The sequence below is a fragment of the Bos indicus genome, chromosome 3, assembly GCF_029378745.1.
Source record: "Bos indicus isolate NIAB-ARS_2022 breed Sahiwal x Tharparkar chromosome 3, NIAB-ARS_B.indTharparkar_mat_pri_1.0, whole genome shotgun sequence".
In the NCBI taxonomy this organism is placed as follows: Eukaryota; Metazoa; Chordata; class Mammalia; order Artiodactyla; family Bovidae; genus Bos; species Bos indicus.
The window spans coordinates 42,804,913-42,821,284 of record NC_091762.1 but is presented as its reverse complement, the minus strand read 5'-3'; the positions used below and the strand labels follow the sequence as shown (position 1 = coordinate 42,821,284).

Below are 16,372 nucleotides of genomic sequence, written 5' to 3'. Positions count from 1 at the left end.
AGCTCTTTGTATATTTTCCCTTATTAAATATCTAGTACTTTTTACCTTTCCACTAGAATGTAAATGTTATTAAAGTGGAATCTTTTCTATCTTATTCAGGCACCTTACTACATGGCACATAATATGTTTAATACATGTTTGCTGAATGAAAGAACAAAGGGATAATGAATATATGGATTTAGTCTACCAATACTAACCCTGCTAACTATGCTGTTTGGGGCAGGGTTGCGGGGAAGAACATTAAGCCCCTTCTTTCTCTGTTATTTGTAGCAAAATGGTAGGAATACCATATGTGATCTTTTCTTCTATGGTTCTTTTCTTTCTAGCATTTTATTTTCATTTACTTATTTACTGTTGAGTAATCTTGAGGTAGTATAGTATATATAACAATGTGGTTTTCTACTATCTAGGATTAAATTCTTTCTTCAGTTTTAGGAAAACCCCAAATTAGTGACTGCCTGAGGAAAATAAAATTTTATTTCCAAAATGGCTATTACAGTTCCAGCCATCCCTAGCAGCAGAATATCCAGAATGCAGACAAAAAGAGATAAAAAGTATGTACAGTGTCTTTTAAGGAGACTTTTTGGACACTGGCACACAACACTCTTCACCAGTATTTCAGTGGCTAAACCTTTATCGCATTGTTCATGTCTAGTTGCAAATGTCATCTTTTTTCCAATCAACCAGGTATTCTGAAAGTCATGAATTTTTTTACCAATGATGAAAGGAAATATGTAGGCTCAGAAAGTGGGAACTCTTCTACAGGTGGAATAGTATAAAAGGCCCAAGGAGTTTTCTACTTTCCAGAGTAGTAGAAGAGCTTAGAAGCATCAGTTACCCAAGTATTTTCTACTATACAGTGATTTTTTTTCCCCTAGTATCTTAATATAGTTTGCCTTTTTTTGTTGTTGTTTTAATGCTCTTCTATTTTATGTTTACCTCACTGTTTGAATTTTTAATTTTCAATGATATTTTCTACCAAAGCTGTTAACAACCATTTTCCTCTTAGGCATAGAGGAAACTCATCTAACTCTAAAGATAAATGTCTTTGTATTAGCAAAGTAATTACTTGTTTAAGAAATGTTTTAGGCCCTACTAATCACTGTTTCTGTCCTACTTCTGTGTAATAGGTCACAGCATATGTTTGTAAAGTAATTCCTTGGTAAAATGCTTCCACTAGTAACATTTTTTCTATGGCATTAAAGATTTTAAATATCTTGAATTTTTATTGACTTTTACCTTCTGAAAAGACATTACTTACCAGGTTACAGTGATGACTTCTTTTGCTTTTCTGTCTTTTTTTTTTAAACTTTAAAAACATAGATTCCTCTTCCATTTTGCTGAGAATTCTACCTTACAGGAAGGGGTTATATGGAATGTAGTGGAGTTGTGAGTTTTTTGCCATAACTCTCATTAGTTTAACAACTTACACAAATATCAGGATTCTAAGGATTTTCTATTTTCTTGCTAATTAATTGATAGTAAATAGTTTCCCCCTTTCCATCTCATGGAACTCAAGTTGATGATTCCCTGTGTTCAATTTCAAGTTAATCTCTAACAGCCACTATAAATATGCTGTTAGCTTAGTTACCTATAGACCTTTAAATTTTTTATTATGGAAAATGTATGTAAAAGAGAGTTCAGTGGACCTCATGTCTCTGTCACCCACCTTTAATGTTTATTAATATGTGGCCTGTTTTGTTTCATCTGTTGTATCTGTCACCATTGAATTGTTTTAATGTGGATACCAGCTACAGTATGATTTCTTACATATCAATAACTACTTCAATTGGGTCTAAAAGATAAGAGTCCCCATTTTTACTATAATCCAATTGCTATTCTTGGACTTCCTGGTAGCTCAGCTGGTAAAGAATCCACCTGCCATGTAGAAGACCCCGGTTTGATTCCTGGGTTGGAAGATCCGCTGGAGAAATAGGTTACCCACTCCAGTATTCTTGGACTTCCCTAGTGGCTCAGATGGTAAAGAATCCAGCTGCATTGCGGGAGACCCGGATTCAATCTCTGGGTAGGGAAGATTCCCTGGAGAAGGGAATGGCTACCTACTCCAGTATTCTGGCCTGGAGAATTCATGGACAGAGGAGCCTGTTGGGCTACAGTCCATGGGTTCACAAAGACTTGGACACACTGAGCAACTTTCACTTCACTTCAATGCTATTCTTACCTATAAAAATACATAATTTATTAATATCAAATGTCTAGTGAGTGAGTGTTCATATGTCCCTTATTGTCTCAAATTCTGTTTGAAGTTGGTTTTACAAATCAGAATTTAAACAAGATCTATGGTATTTGACGGAGAAGGCAATGGCACCCCACTCCAGTACTCTTGCCTGGAAAATCCCATGGACAGAGGAGCCTGGTGGGCTGCAGTCCATGAGGTCGCTAAGAGTTGGACACGACTGAGCAACTTCACTTTCACTTTTCATGTTCATGCATTGGAGAAGGACATGGCAACCCACTCCAGTGTTCTTGCCTGGAGAATCCCAGGGATGGGGGAGCCTGGTGGGCTGCGGTCTATGGGGTTGCACAGAGTTGAACACAACTAAAGCGACTTAGCAGCAGCAGCAGCAGCATGGTATTTGATTGATATGTCTCTTAAGTCTCAGTTTATCGGTTCTTTCTTTCTTTGTCTTTTCCTTCAATAAGCCTTAGATAAAATCCCTTTCATAAGTCTCTTTGGCCAGATGTTCTGTTCACATTTGTTATATTTTGCTTTAGTGATCACGTTTCCGTTTTTATATCTTAAGAAGTTTTCTTTATTAAAATACCTGTAGAACGTGGTCACTTAAACAAAGTTTAAAAATACACTTTAATATTTAGTGTTTAAAGATCAGAGCCAAAAACAAGTATGCTGCTTTTAGCAACCAGTTTTTTAAATCAAGTTACATTTTGTGTGTAAATCATATAGCCTTAAGAATTCTCTATGCTACCTTTATTTTCTAAGGATTTTGTGCCAGGTAGCTTAAGTGATAATTCATAATCAGAAACATTTGCTGATTGAAGATAAGCAGTAAAATTGACATTCCTCATGAACACTGGTTTAATATATGATAAGTGAGCAGAGAGCTAGAAGCAGACTATTTCACATGAGTTTGCCTACATAGATGCAACTAAGTAATTCTCACGATTGGGGTTCACGCTCTCATAATCACAATGCTTTAAGAGAACATCATGTTCTGCCACCTCAAAAGAGGGAGTATTTTTTTCAGGTAGAATCATATTTTATGAAATGTTGGGGAAAAAACCATTTTAATGACAAATTTATTTAAAATTTAAATAAAATTATATCATTTTGATGAGTATTAAAACTGCCACACTACATTTAATTGTTAGAAAGGAATCTGATTCCTCTATCAGAGGAATCTAAAGGAATCTGTATTCCTCCTTTATACAGAAGAGGTTTATCATTTTTTTCCCACTATTGAGGCAGTCTTTGGTGTCTATTGACACCAAATATAAATAAATCTGTTATAAAAGAGATGGTGTATATTAATTTTCTAGGGCAGCTGTAACAAAGTACCACAGGCTGGGTGACTTAAACAACAAAAATTTGTTGTCTTATAGTTCTGGAGTCTAAAAGTCAGAGATTAAGGTATTGTCAGGATTGGTTCCTTCTGAGGTCGATGAGGTCGGTTGCTTTGCTGGCAGTCTTTTGTGTTCCTTGGCTTGTCTAAGCATCACCTGATCTCTGCCTTATCTCTACTTGGCCGTCTCCCTGTGTACATGTCTGTCTGCAGATGTCCCATTTTATAAGCAGAGCAGACATATTGGATTTGGGCCCACCTGACTGACTTAATCTCTACAAATTATGTCTGCAGTGACCCTATTTCCAAATAAAGTCACATTCTGAGTTACTGGAGATGTAAAACTTCAACTTAGAAATTTGGGGGAGAATACAGTTCAACCCATAACAAGATTTTAGTGTGTGTGTGTATATATATATATATATATATATATATGTGTGTGTGTGTGTGTGTGTGTGTGTGTAGATCAATAAATCAGTGAATTTTAAAGTTTATATTTATTTAGCATAAATACCTTGCCTTCTTCTATAACTAATTTACAGTTATTTAGAATAAAAGTCATATATACAATAAAACCCTCCAATTAAGAAATAAAAACATTTAAAACTATATACAGAGAGGAAAAATAAACCTGTTAAATATGTGAAGTGAAGTAAAGTTGCTCAGTCGTGTCTGACTCTTTGCAACCCCATGGACTGTGTAGCCCACCAGGCTCCTCCCATGGGATTTTCCAGGCAAGAGTACTGGAGTAGTTGCCATTTCCTTCTCCAGAGGATCTTCCCCACCCAGGGATAGAACCTGGGTCTCCCGCATTGTAGGCAGACGCTTTACTGTCTGAGCCACCAGGGAAGTTAAATATGTAGACTACTGTTGTTACTGAAACTGACTTTTGAATTTAGTTATAAAATCTCATGAAATCAAGGCAGAGTGGGTAAAAATTCTCATTGTCAACTGTATTGTTTTATCAGAATAGAGAGAGAGTTTTTTGAAACCAAATTTAAAAAATAACTTACTATATCATATCAGAACATAGAAAGCAAAATCATAAACAATCTTTATTGATTTTGTAACACATTACAAAGATTTTCTTCAAATGGGTCTTCGTACCTCAAAATTTAAATTATTATTTTTAGTGTTAAGGGTCAAGTGTGTAGTTTCAAGTGATCTGTTCAAGGAAAAATCTTAAAGTAACTATAAATCTGAGAGGCTTACTTGATTGGCAAGAACCTTACTTTGTCCTCCTCAGGTATTGATTTTCTCATTCAGCCTTTTCATTTGTTCACTCATTCTTGTTCTGCTTTGAGTTGGGTTTCAGGTAAGTATAGACAGTACTTAAAACTATTTTATGCATCTCTGTATATTTGAATAAAATATACAAGGTTCATGATAAAATTTAACACATTTTTCAAAATGATTTTTGAGGAACTTGTAAATTTTTGTTCTTTTCTGTGTGGGTGAGTAATATGCTTTACTTCAGTTTCTAAGTTTATAATTATCCTAAATTACAAGGAAATTTAAAAACTGCTTTTTCTACTTCAGTGAAGGTTTTTGATTTTCAGTTTGTAGCAGTTACAACTGAAGAAAGCTCTGACATATATCCAAATATTAAGAGCTATGGATCATGCTGGGAATACTAGATATTAATACTAATATTAATAGTAACAGAAATAATGGGAATATCGATGTGGGTTTAGTGTGACAGGCACTGTAATATGTTGCATAACTATAATTCAGTTATAACAATTATAACACTTTTTACTGTTACCTGTTTAAATGGTGCTAAATTGAGGTCAAAAGTAGTTAAGCAAGTTGACAGTCACAGAACTAGTAAATGGTAGAGCTGGAATTTGAACCCAGATACTTTGACTTCAAAAGTAGTACTCTTAACCATTCTGATACTTCTTATTTTTAAAGATTGAACTGCTGATGCACTTGCTTTCAGAATGTTTCTGTTGATCTATCTTAAAGTTCCCTGATGATGCTCAGCTCTGTCCAGTCTGTGGTTAAGGCAGTTGGAAGAATTCTTCATCTCTGACACCTTATTTTTTGTTAAATTTTTTTTTTGGTACTTCCCATTTTGCTGAAATTTCTTACTGATTCATGAATTTTTTTCCCCCACCTTTCCCATAGATCCTTTATTAGTTATAGTTCTGATAGTTCCTATATCTGGGTCAATATTTTTGTCTGGTTCTGTTAACTGCATTATCTCTTTACTAGTTATTTTTCATCCTGTTATTTGTGTTTCTTGAGATTTTTGATCAAAGGCTGGATGTTACGAGTAAAGAACAGTAGATATTGAAGTAATAGTATTTATTACTAGGAATAGGTATGTGTCCTCTGCCAGTCTATTAGTTGGTTAGGCCTTTTACTTCCAGTATTCTTGTATGCGTGTGTCACAGAAGCTCTGTCTTTGTGCTCATGGTGCCCTTCACCTGCCAAGCTGTAGATGATTATCGATCCTTACTCTGTGTGAGGTTTGGGGTGAGGGCAGAGGGGCATTCATTATCTTGACAAAGCCTCAGTCTTAGGCAGGCCCTTTGAGCCTGGGCCTTGAGGGTGTGCTTTTCATTTGATTGTTTTTACATTTTTACTCTTCCCTTCATGACAGTGAAAGTCTGTCACATATATGAGGATAGTCTTGGGTAAAAGTGAGTTTCTTGCTAGCAGAACATGTGCTTTGTGTTGGTACACAGTCCTCTGCCCAAAAGGATTTCCTGCCCTACCCTCCTCTTTCAGTGTCTTTCTTAAAAGCGTGTATAATATGAATCTTTAACATCACAAATAATATGTGACTTCATGTATCTTATAAGAACTTAATAATAATGCAGTTCCATTTCATTTTGTCTTTTGTGCTTTAACTGTCATACATTTCACTTTTATGTAAACCCCACAATATAGTGTTCTTTTCGCTTTATACCTGAGGTTAATAAAAAACCTTTCCTCTTGACAGCAGATAGTAAATATTTTAGGCTTTAAGGGTCATAAAATCTCTGTCACAGTTTCTCGATTCTACTGTTATAGCACAGAAATAGCCATAGACGATATATAAACAAATGAGCATAACTGTGTTTCAGCAAAACTTTATTTACAAAAATAGATGGTGGTCCAGATTTAGCCCATGGCCTATAGCTTGCTGACCTTGCCTTAGATTGTCGGATATCTTTTTAAAAAATAGCTTTATTGAAATACAATTCAAATACCTAAAATTCTCGCATTTATGTTGTATGGTGAATGGCTTTTAATGTATTTATAGAGTTGTAAAATCATCACAACAATCCATTTTGGAACACTTGTATTATTCCAGAAGGAAGCTTTAAAGCCCTAGCTATCACCCTCCAATTCCCTTGTCCCCTGATCTGTCCCAATTTTAGGTGATCACTAATCTACTTTCTGTCTCTATATATTTGCCTGTTCTGAACATTTCATATAAATGGAATAATTTACGTATAATCCTTTGTGATGGTTTATTTCATTAGCATAATGGCTTCCAGGGTAGTCCATGTTCTGCATGTATCAGTATTTCATTTATTTTTATTGCCAAATAATATTTCAGCAATATGAAAGAATTCAGTTTCTCCATCAATACTTGTAGTTATTGGACTTCTTTTTCTTAATTTATTTACTTTTAATTGAAGGATAATTACAATATTGTGTTGATTTCTGCCATCCAGCCACATCAATCAGCCATAGGTATACAAGGACTTTTTTATTCTGGTCATCATAGTGGATGTGAAGTTGTTACTTACCATCATTTTGATTTGGGTTTAATGATGTTGAGTAACTTTTGTAGTGCTGATGGCCATTTGCATGTCTTCTTTGGAGAAATGTCTATTCAGATCCTTTATTCATTTTTAAAAAATGGATATTTTCTGCCTTTGAAGAGTTTTAAGAATTCTTCATATATTCTGGATACAAGCCTTTTGTCAGATATATGATTGGCAGATATTTTCTCCCACTTGTACATTGTCATTTCTTGATATTGTCCTTTGAAGCATGAAAGTTTTAAAATTTCAGTGATGTTCAGTCTGTGTTCCTCTTTTTTTCTTTTATCGCTTATGCTTCTGATGTCATATTTAAGAAACCATTGCCTAACCTGACGTTGTGAATGCTTTAGCTCAGAGTTCCCCAACCACTGGACTTGTTCTGGGCCATGGGCTGTCAGAAACCAGGCTCAGAGCAGGAGATGAGTGGGTCCCTGTGCTCCTCTTCGCTCACATTACTGCCTGAATCTTCTGCCCCATTGTTCTCATTACCACCTAAACCATGCCTACCCCTTTCCCATCTGTGGAAAAGTTGTCTTTGTGAAACCAGTCCCTGGTGCCAAAAAGGTTGAGACTGCTAGTTTAGCTTTTATGTTTAGGTCTTTGATCCATTTTAGGTTAATTATTGTGTATAATATGAAGAAAGGGTCAAAAATAATTTTTTTTGCATGTGGACACCCAGTTGTTTCAGCATCATTTGTTGGACAATCTAAATTCTATTCCATTGATCTGTGTGTTTATCCTTATCCTAGTACCATATTGTTTTTATTACTGTAGCTTTATAATAAGTTTTGAAATTGGGAAGTGTGAGTTCTCCAACTTTGCTTTTCTTTTTCAGTATTGTTTTGGCTGTTCTAGATTTCCTGCTTTTGCATATGAATTTTAAGATCAACTTGTCAGTTTCTCCAAAGAGGTCAGCTGGGATTTTAATAGAGAATAAATTGAATCTGTGGATCAATTGGGGAAGTATTGACATATTAACAGTATTGTCTTATCCATAAACATGGATATCTTTCCATTTATTTAGGTCTTCTTTATTTTTTTAAAACAATATTTACAGTTTCCAGAGTGTAGCTTTTGCACTTTTTTTTTTGATAAATTTATTCTTTAGTATTTTTTGATGCTATTATAAATGGAAAATTTTTAAATTGCATTTTGTGCATCACTAATGCATAAAATATAATTCATTTTTGTATATTGATCTTGTAGCCTTCAACCTTGCCAAATTGATTTATTAGTTCTAATAGTTTTTTAAATTGTCCTTAAGATTTTGCATATATAAGATCATGCCACTTGCAAATAGAGATAGTTTTTACTCCTTCCCTTCCAGTCTAGGTGCTTTTTATTTCATTTCCTGCCTTGTTATACTCTCTAGTACAATGTTAAATAGAAGTGGTGAGGGGACATTTTCATCTTGTACCTAATCTGAGAGGAAAGCATTCACTCTTTGGGGCTTCCTGGATGGTTCAGTGGTAAAGAGTCTGCCTGCAATGCAAGAGACACAGGAGCCGTGGATTTGATCCCTGGGTCAGGAAGATCCCCTGGAGGCAGAAATGGCAACCCACCCCCTGAAAAAATCCACGGACAGAGGAGCCTCACAGGTTACAGTCCAAAGGGTTGCATATAGTTAAACATGACTGAGCACACACTCACACATTCAGTCTTTGGCCATTATAATGATGCTGATCTTAGCTGTGGGTTTTTTGTAGATGCTATTTATCAGTTCAGGAAGTTCCCTCTACTGCAAGTTTGTTGAATGTTTTCATCATAAAAATGTTGGGTTTTGTCAAATACTTTCCTACCTCTATTAAGATGATAGTGTGGTTTTTGTTTCTCATTCCATCGTCATGATGTATTTTATTGATTGATTTTCATGTAGTTAACCAACCTTGCATTGTTGGGGTTGTGGGTTGTGGGTTGTGGTCTGTACTCTCTTTTTTTTTTTTGGTGAATTTGATTTGCTAGTGTTTTGTCGAAGATTCTTGTGTGTGTGTGTGTTTGCAAAAACTACTGGTCTCTAGTTTCCTGTGATGTCTTTGTCTGATTTGGGGATCAGAGTAATACTTAAACAATAAATTGGGAAGTATTCCTTCATCTTCTAGGAATTGATATTTATTGTTCTGTAAATGTTTAGTAGGATTTACCAGTGAAGCCATCTGGGCCTAGGCTTCTTTTGTTGTTGAAAGTTTTAAAAGCATTAATGTATTCTGCTTACTTTCTATAAATCTGTTTAGACTTCTTTTTGACTCAATTTTGCTAGATTGTTTAGGAGTTTGTATATATCATATAAGTTACCTAATTTGTTGGCTTATATTTAGTTGTTCATAGTAATTTCTTATAATCTTTATTTTCCCTAAAGTCAGTAGTAGTGTGTCACTTTCATTGCTGATTTTGGTAATAATGAGCCCTTTCTCTTTATTGTTGGTCACTTTAGTTAAAGGTTGTGAATTTTACTATTATTTTCAAAGAACCAACTTTATTGTTTTATCCTCCTTTTTTCTGTTTTAAAGGTACCTTTTCTGTTTTAAAGTTACTTTTAAAAGTATCTTTTAAAGGTACTAAAAGTTAGAAAAATTATATTTAATATTTCCCCACGTGTTTATCATTTTCAGTGATCTTTATCATACAAATCTAAGTTTCCATGTGGTATCATATTTGTACTTAAATTAACTTTTTATTGTAGTTCAGACCTGCTAGCAGTGAATTCTCTTAGTTTCGGTTGTCTGAAAAGTCTGTTTTGCTTTCATTTTTGAAAGATGTTTTACACAATATAGAATTTTAGTTGACACATTTTTTGTTTTTCAATACTTTAAAGATATTCCTTCATTGCATTCTGCCTTGAGTAGTTTCTGATGCAAAATATGCTATTAATCTTTAGCTTTGCTTTTATATTTCCAGTTTTTCTTTCTTTTTTTTTTTTTGACTGTTTTCAGAATTTTCTCTTTCTGTTTGGTATTCAGCAATTTGTGAGTTATGTAGGGTTTGGCCTTCCTAGGATCTCATTAAGCTTCTTGGATATGGAATTTGGTTTTTTTTTGTTGTTGTTGTTGGTTTGTTTGTTTTTTCCATTAATTTTGGAAAACTCTAATCATTTTCTCTTTAAATACTTTTTCTACCATATTCTTCCCCCTCCATAACTGAGAATCCAAATACATGTGTCTGTCTGATGCTTTGACAGATTTTGAATTTTCTGTTCTTGATTTTCCATTCCTTTTCTTGTGTTTTACTCTGGATAATGTAGTTTGATCTCACTGATTCTTTCTCTCTGTGTCCTGTCTGCTCAGAAGTCCATGTATATTATTTTTAATCTTCAATATTATGATATTTAAATTTTTTTTTATCATTTCCATTTGATTATTTTCTAGTTTCTATCTCTGATCATAAATTTTCCCCAGCTTTGTAACACATCCTTTAACATATTAATCACATTTTATAGTTCCTATTATAATATAATCTCTGGGACTTTTCAGATTCTGCTTCTTTTGACTGTTTTAGCTTTTGACAGTAGGTCTTATTACTTTTTCCCCCTTGATCTTGTTAATATGCCTTATAAATATTTATTGAGTGCTGTATGTTATGTGTAAAAGAACAGTAGAGACTGAGGTTAGTAGTATTTATGACCAGAGGTGTGCACATCTTTTTTTTTTCTTTTTTTGGTCAGGCCATTAGTGTGGGGGTTTTGTACCTATCTAGTCAATAGTTGAGCTGGGCTATTGTGTTTTGGTATTATTAGTTACCATTCTCAGGTTTCAGCAAGCCCTGCATACCTGCGCCATAAGGGAGGAGTCTCTCTGCTCTTTCTTGGCTCTCAGAGGTAGATTGCTGTTGTCTTTTGCTTTAGGCAAGGCTTTGGTTGGAGAAGTGCTGGTGCTGCTGCTAAGTCACTTCAGTCGTGTCCGACTCTGTGCGACCCCATAGACGGAGAAGTGGGGGGATGGGTATTTGGTTCTCCTTTTGCAGCCTCAGTATTGGGCAGGCCCTTAACCCCTGAGTGTAGGAGTGAGTGTTGTTAATGTTCTGCCCCATTTCTCATCCCTCTTGCCAGAGTTGTATCAAAAAAAGAAGAAAGGGCCTTGCTCCTCTTCTAACAGCAGACCTTTGCTTTGTATCAGTGTAAGGTCTTGAGCCCAAGCTGGCTTCCCCAGTTACAAATAGCTGTTTTTTCTGTTTCTCTTTCCAGTCGACCTTTGCTAGTCACCAGAGGGTGAGCATATTCCTACCTTTCTTTCAGTAGCAGCTGGGCTCTTCCTTGGGTAGGAGGGTGTGAGGGTGTCTTCTTAAACACTTAAAAATTATCTTAGATATTTTTCAATATATCATATTTCAGTGTTGTCCTTTTATAAGATTAGTTCCTGATAAGCAGAGGCTGAATCTTAGATTTTTAGAGGATGACTGCTATTTGATTATTATTGTAATATGCCAATGTGTTTGTTCTTTTCCAGCTTAGGTTTGATTTCCGACTCTTTTCACATGTTTTTCGATAGCACTGCCATTTTGGCTGGATTGGCAGCGTCTGTTATTTCAAAATGGAGAGATAATGATGCTTTCTCTTATGGGTAAGACCTTTTTAAAAACATTTTTATTGAAGTATAAGAAATACAGAAAATAATACATAAATCTCAAGCTCACTTAATTTTCGCAGTTGAACACACTTATGTAACTTGAATCCTTGAAACCGCCCCCCGTGTCTCCTTCTAGTTTCTTTAACACTCACCTTCTACTTTCCTGATTTGATGGGTTAGTTTTGCCTGTTTTTGGACAATATATAATTAGAATCCATAATATGTAAATTTTTTTTGCATCTAAGTTCTTTTGCATCTTGATTTTACCAGAGAATTTCAGGTGAGATTGTTACTTACTAGATAGGGGAATTTCCCAGCTCTTAACCTTTTCTTTTTTTTTTGTTTGAGAGAAGAGGAGGAAAAAGAAAAAGTTTCAGAATATGAATGTGATCATGTTTCTTTATTTTTCATTTTTGGTTGATATTTTGTTTTTGTTTATGTATTGTCTTCAGCTCTGCCTTTATGTATAATATTTCTCTTACTTTTGCTGAATTCAGATGATTAATCAAATATTAGGAAAGTGTTTTTATGCTGAAGGGACTTGCTCTGAACATCTGGTCTCACTTCTGAGCCTTAGTAACCTTAGAGTCAGAGCTTTCTTTATGCCACCTCTGATTGGGAGGAACAATGGGGTTTCCATTATTTGATTTACTCTGCCTGAATGTTTTCTTTCTTTCTTTTTTTTGAGCCCAGAGTATTTTACAGTGTAGTTACATTTATGCATTGGCAGCACTCACGCTTTGTCTCTCTTCCACCTGCTTCCTTGTCCCTACTTCCCTCTCACCTGCTTGTTTGTTCAGTTGCCCTAGGTCTTTCCCCCTCTCTTTTTTGAGTGCTGTCTCACATTCTCACCTTTCTTTTCTGTCTTTCCTGTTTTCATTCCATCTCTCATTCTTGTCCCCATCCTCCTACTCATTTTTCTCCCCTTTGTTTCTCCTAAATTCCCTTTTCTCCTTTTCTATTCTTTCTTTCTAGTTACCTGGGTCTGTGTTCAGGTTTTTTCTCTTCCTCTCCCTTCTACTCTCATTCTTTGTCCTTCCCTCCCATCTTTTCTCTTATTTTTTCCTTTCTTCTATTCTGTCCCTCTGTACTATTCCACTGTACCCCTCAGGTTCTTTCTTTCTCTCCCATCCCTTAACCTCTTCAGCTGTAGTTTTTTTTTTGTTTTTCAGGCTCTCTTTCCTTCTTTCACAGGTTCCTCTTCCCTGAGAACTCCCTTTCTTGTTCAGTTTCTCTCATTCTGTCCCTCTCCCATTCACATCCACCTTCTTACATGAACTGTCTCTTGTATCTCTTCTACTCGTAGTCCTCCACTGCTTCCTCTTTCTTTCTAGCTTTTTTGTTCTTGAGTAAGCACATACTGCTTGCATGAGCTTTTGTTCTCTTCAGATGTTTATTGAGGATCCACTATGATTTGAATACTGTGTTACTTCTAATGATATCAAAATGAATAAGGTATGACTTCTGCCTCAGAGGAACTTGTAGTCTGATGGGGAAACAGTTCTGTAAAAATACTGTAATAACTATACATTGTGTGACAAGTGCTAAAAGAGAGATATGTGAAATTCTGTGACAGAACTTTCTGATCTGGGGTATAACCCAGGTGATGTGGTTCCTTATAAAGTTAAAAACAGTGAGACAAAAAACAAGTTATATTGTTTTTATAGTATAGAGCAAGAGGTCCTGTTTACAAATCCAAACAGCTTGAAAACTCAGAAAAGAACCTATTCCATGTCACTATATAATCAAAGATTCTTAAGTATATTTTAAATTACTAAAGAAAGGTTGTGTGTGAAATTATAATTTTGTGTTGGAAAATTAGTAATTCATACATATTTTATGTAAAAAATCAAATTAGAATGTCTTATTAAGCAACATTTCTGGATAGACAGTAACTAAAAATTCTTAATTCTTAGGGTATCCTGTTTTCTATTTAGAATGCATAATCTCCTGGTATAAGATGGTTTTTAGAAATGGCTTTGAATACTTTGAGTACCATCGCAGGTTTTACTAATTCAACTTTAAAATATATGAGAGTAATATTCTTGCCACCTTTTAATTTGTTTATCCTGTCTTCTTCCTCTTTGCTCTTTTTTTCTTTTGAGAAGGGCACAATTAGGGAATAAAAGCTGCTGTAACATTTGAAACTGTTAGTAATCGCTATAGTAGTAGGTAGCAGCAGTAGAAATATACTGCTGTTTTGCCAGTATATCAAAATGTCACTGAACAGGCTAAGCCAGTGATGAATCCCCAAATTTCCAATTCAATATGATCACAGTAGCAGACTGAGTGTAATAGAAGAAACAATAGGAGGAATCTCAGAGGCAGCAAAAGCTTTTCAGTATTTTTTTGTGTGATGTCACCATTGTGTCTTGTCACACTCCTAATTTTGAAATAGTAAAGCCAGAATAAAGGTAATACACATCTGATGGATAGGTGGATGCATATGTACATGCTAATATACATATGTACATATACTTGTGTATTTTTTGCTTTGGCTAAGGAATACAGGTGCGATCATTCTTAAATAGGTAATAGTACATTAATGGATCATACATTTCAATTCCCAGACAGTCTGTTCAAGTAAGCACAGTCATTTGTAAAAGCAAGTGTGTCTGGACTTTACAAGTTTTTCATTTTAATCCAGCAATCAAGTTTAGCAAATATATTAAACCTAATTAAATCACTTTAGCCCAACTATTTATCAGAATTTATGGAACACCTACTAAGCATTAGGGACAAAGAGATACCTGAAAACTGATCTTGCCTTTGATCTTGAAATCTAGTGGAACTCAAGGACAAAAGGCTTTCAATCATGCATTAGCTGTGGTATTAGAAGAGTGGGTTAAAAGAAAGTGCTTTTTTACTTTGGAGGAGTAACCCTGCTGATACAGATAAATTCCTAAGTGTGGATTGTGGAAAGCAGGCAGTAGATTCTTTGAATTTAATAATAAAAAAAAGTATATGCTTTGACAAATAATATATTAATTCACTTATATGTATTAGAAGGTAGACATATGCTTTATATACTACTTTGAAATGTGCTTTACAGGGCAAACTCTGGCATAACGGTATGGAATATATTTTAAAGAGTTTGTTCTATTTACTTTAAAAATATTTTTGCAGTAAAAATTGTGTTATCTAGAAATTAACATAGAAAGCTTGAAAAAAATCATATTTTTGATGCTCCTATTACATTGTTTAAGGACCAGAGTGATTAACTGCTGTTAGCACCCTTTGAATAATGTCTGAACATGTTAAACTGCCAAGTTAAAGTTGTTTCTAATAACTTTAACTAAGCCAAATATAGCTCATGAAAAAATAAAATCTTTCCCCAATGCTTCACACAGGTAGGAAGCAGAAAGCTTCAGAAGTCCATGGAACAAAAGACAGGTATTTTAAAAATAGTTTAATTCAAATTATGTGAAACTAGAATTGATTCTAAAATTTAGGTAATCGAAGATTTTTTCTTAAATGTATTCATCTTTAGAAGAAGAGTGATAGAAATAGAAATCTCAAGTTGTCTCTGGGATAATTCAGAACTAATTTTATTTTTCCTCAAATCAAAGCTCTACTTGCCAGAGATTTGAAAGCTGAAAGATACAAAGCGAAAAGCATAAGGAGTTCTTAGAAAAGAAGGAATTAATAAGTTACAAATACCCTTTTTCAAGCTCTCTTCCTCAACTTTTTATCTTTGTATCCTTCCTTCTTTGCCCAGTTATCTGGTCCTATTCTTCCTTCTCCAGTTGCAGCTTGAGATTTACATTTCTCTGGAAAGTCTCTCTAAAACTGCTTACTCTAAAAAGGTCTTTTGGTTGGCTTGTAGATATCTCTGTATTTTATGGCATTCTTCTTTAAATATAACTCATAGTAATTAAATTTACTTTCTCAATTTTATGACATGTACAATAGAAATGCTATACTGTAAACACTGGGAGTTTGTTGGGTACATATAACTGTGTAGTATGGTTTAGTACCTCTGAATATATTAAATTTATGATTTGGTTTTCTTTTAAAGAAATAACTTAATTCAGTTGTTTACTTTGCTCTTCTCTAGGTATGTTAGAGCGGAGGTTCTGGCTGGCTTTGTCAATGGCCTGTTTTTGATCTTCACTGCTTTTTTTATTTTCTCAGAAGGAGTTGAGGTATAGTAGATAATAATTAGAGCCAGTAAATTACATTTCTGTAATGAAAATGTTTATGAACTAAAGATAAATGTAATAGAGCTGTTTTTTCACACTGTCATTGAGTATTTACTGAGGCCAGTCTTGGGTTGCATAAAGTATTATGTGTATACAAGAGGAACTTATAAAATATTTGGAAAGTTATATGTGAAACTACTTGAAGACACATAGTAGTGCTTTATAAACTGTGAATGATGTTCTGACACTGAAAGGTAAACACACAACAATCCTGGTGATGAGTTCTGTTGGAAATAGTTCTTAAGATAGAATCTGAGGATTTTGCCAATGAATCTTCAATATTTTGATGTTTAAGACAAGTAAAA

General features: G+C 34.5%; 1 protein-coding gene across 2 annotated transcripts in view; it reads left to right on the top strand.

Moving 5' to 3' along the window:
- Positions 1-16,372, top strand: part of SLC30A7 (solute carrier family 30 member 7) — a 99,714-nt gene that overhangs the window by 3,006 nt on the left and 80,336 nt on the right. For both annotated transcript variants that reach the window (XM_019956971.2, XM_070786022.1), the window contains exons 3-4: positions 11,746-11,859; positions 15,923-16,010. In XM_019956971.2, the coding sequence (XP_019812530.1) occupies positions 11,746-11,859; positions 15,923-16,010 (202 nt within the window). The remainder of the gene's footprint in view (positions 1-11,745; positions 11,860-15,922; positions 16,011-16,372) is intronic.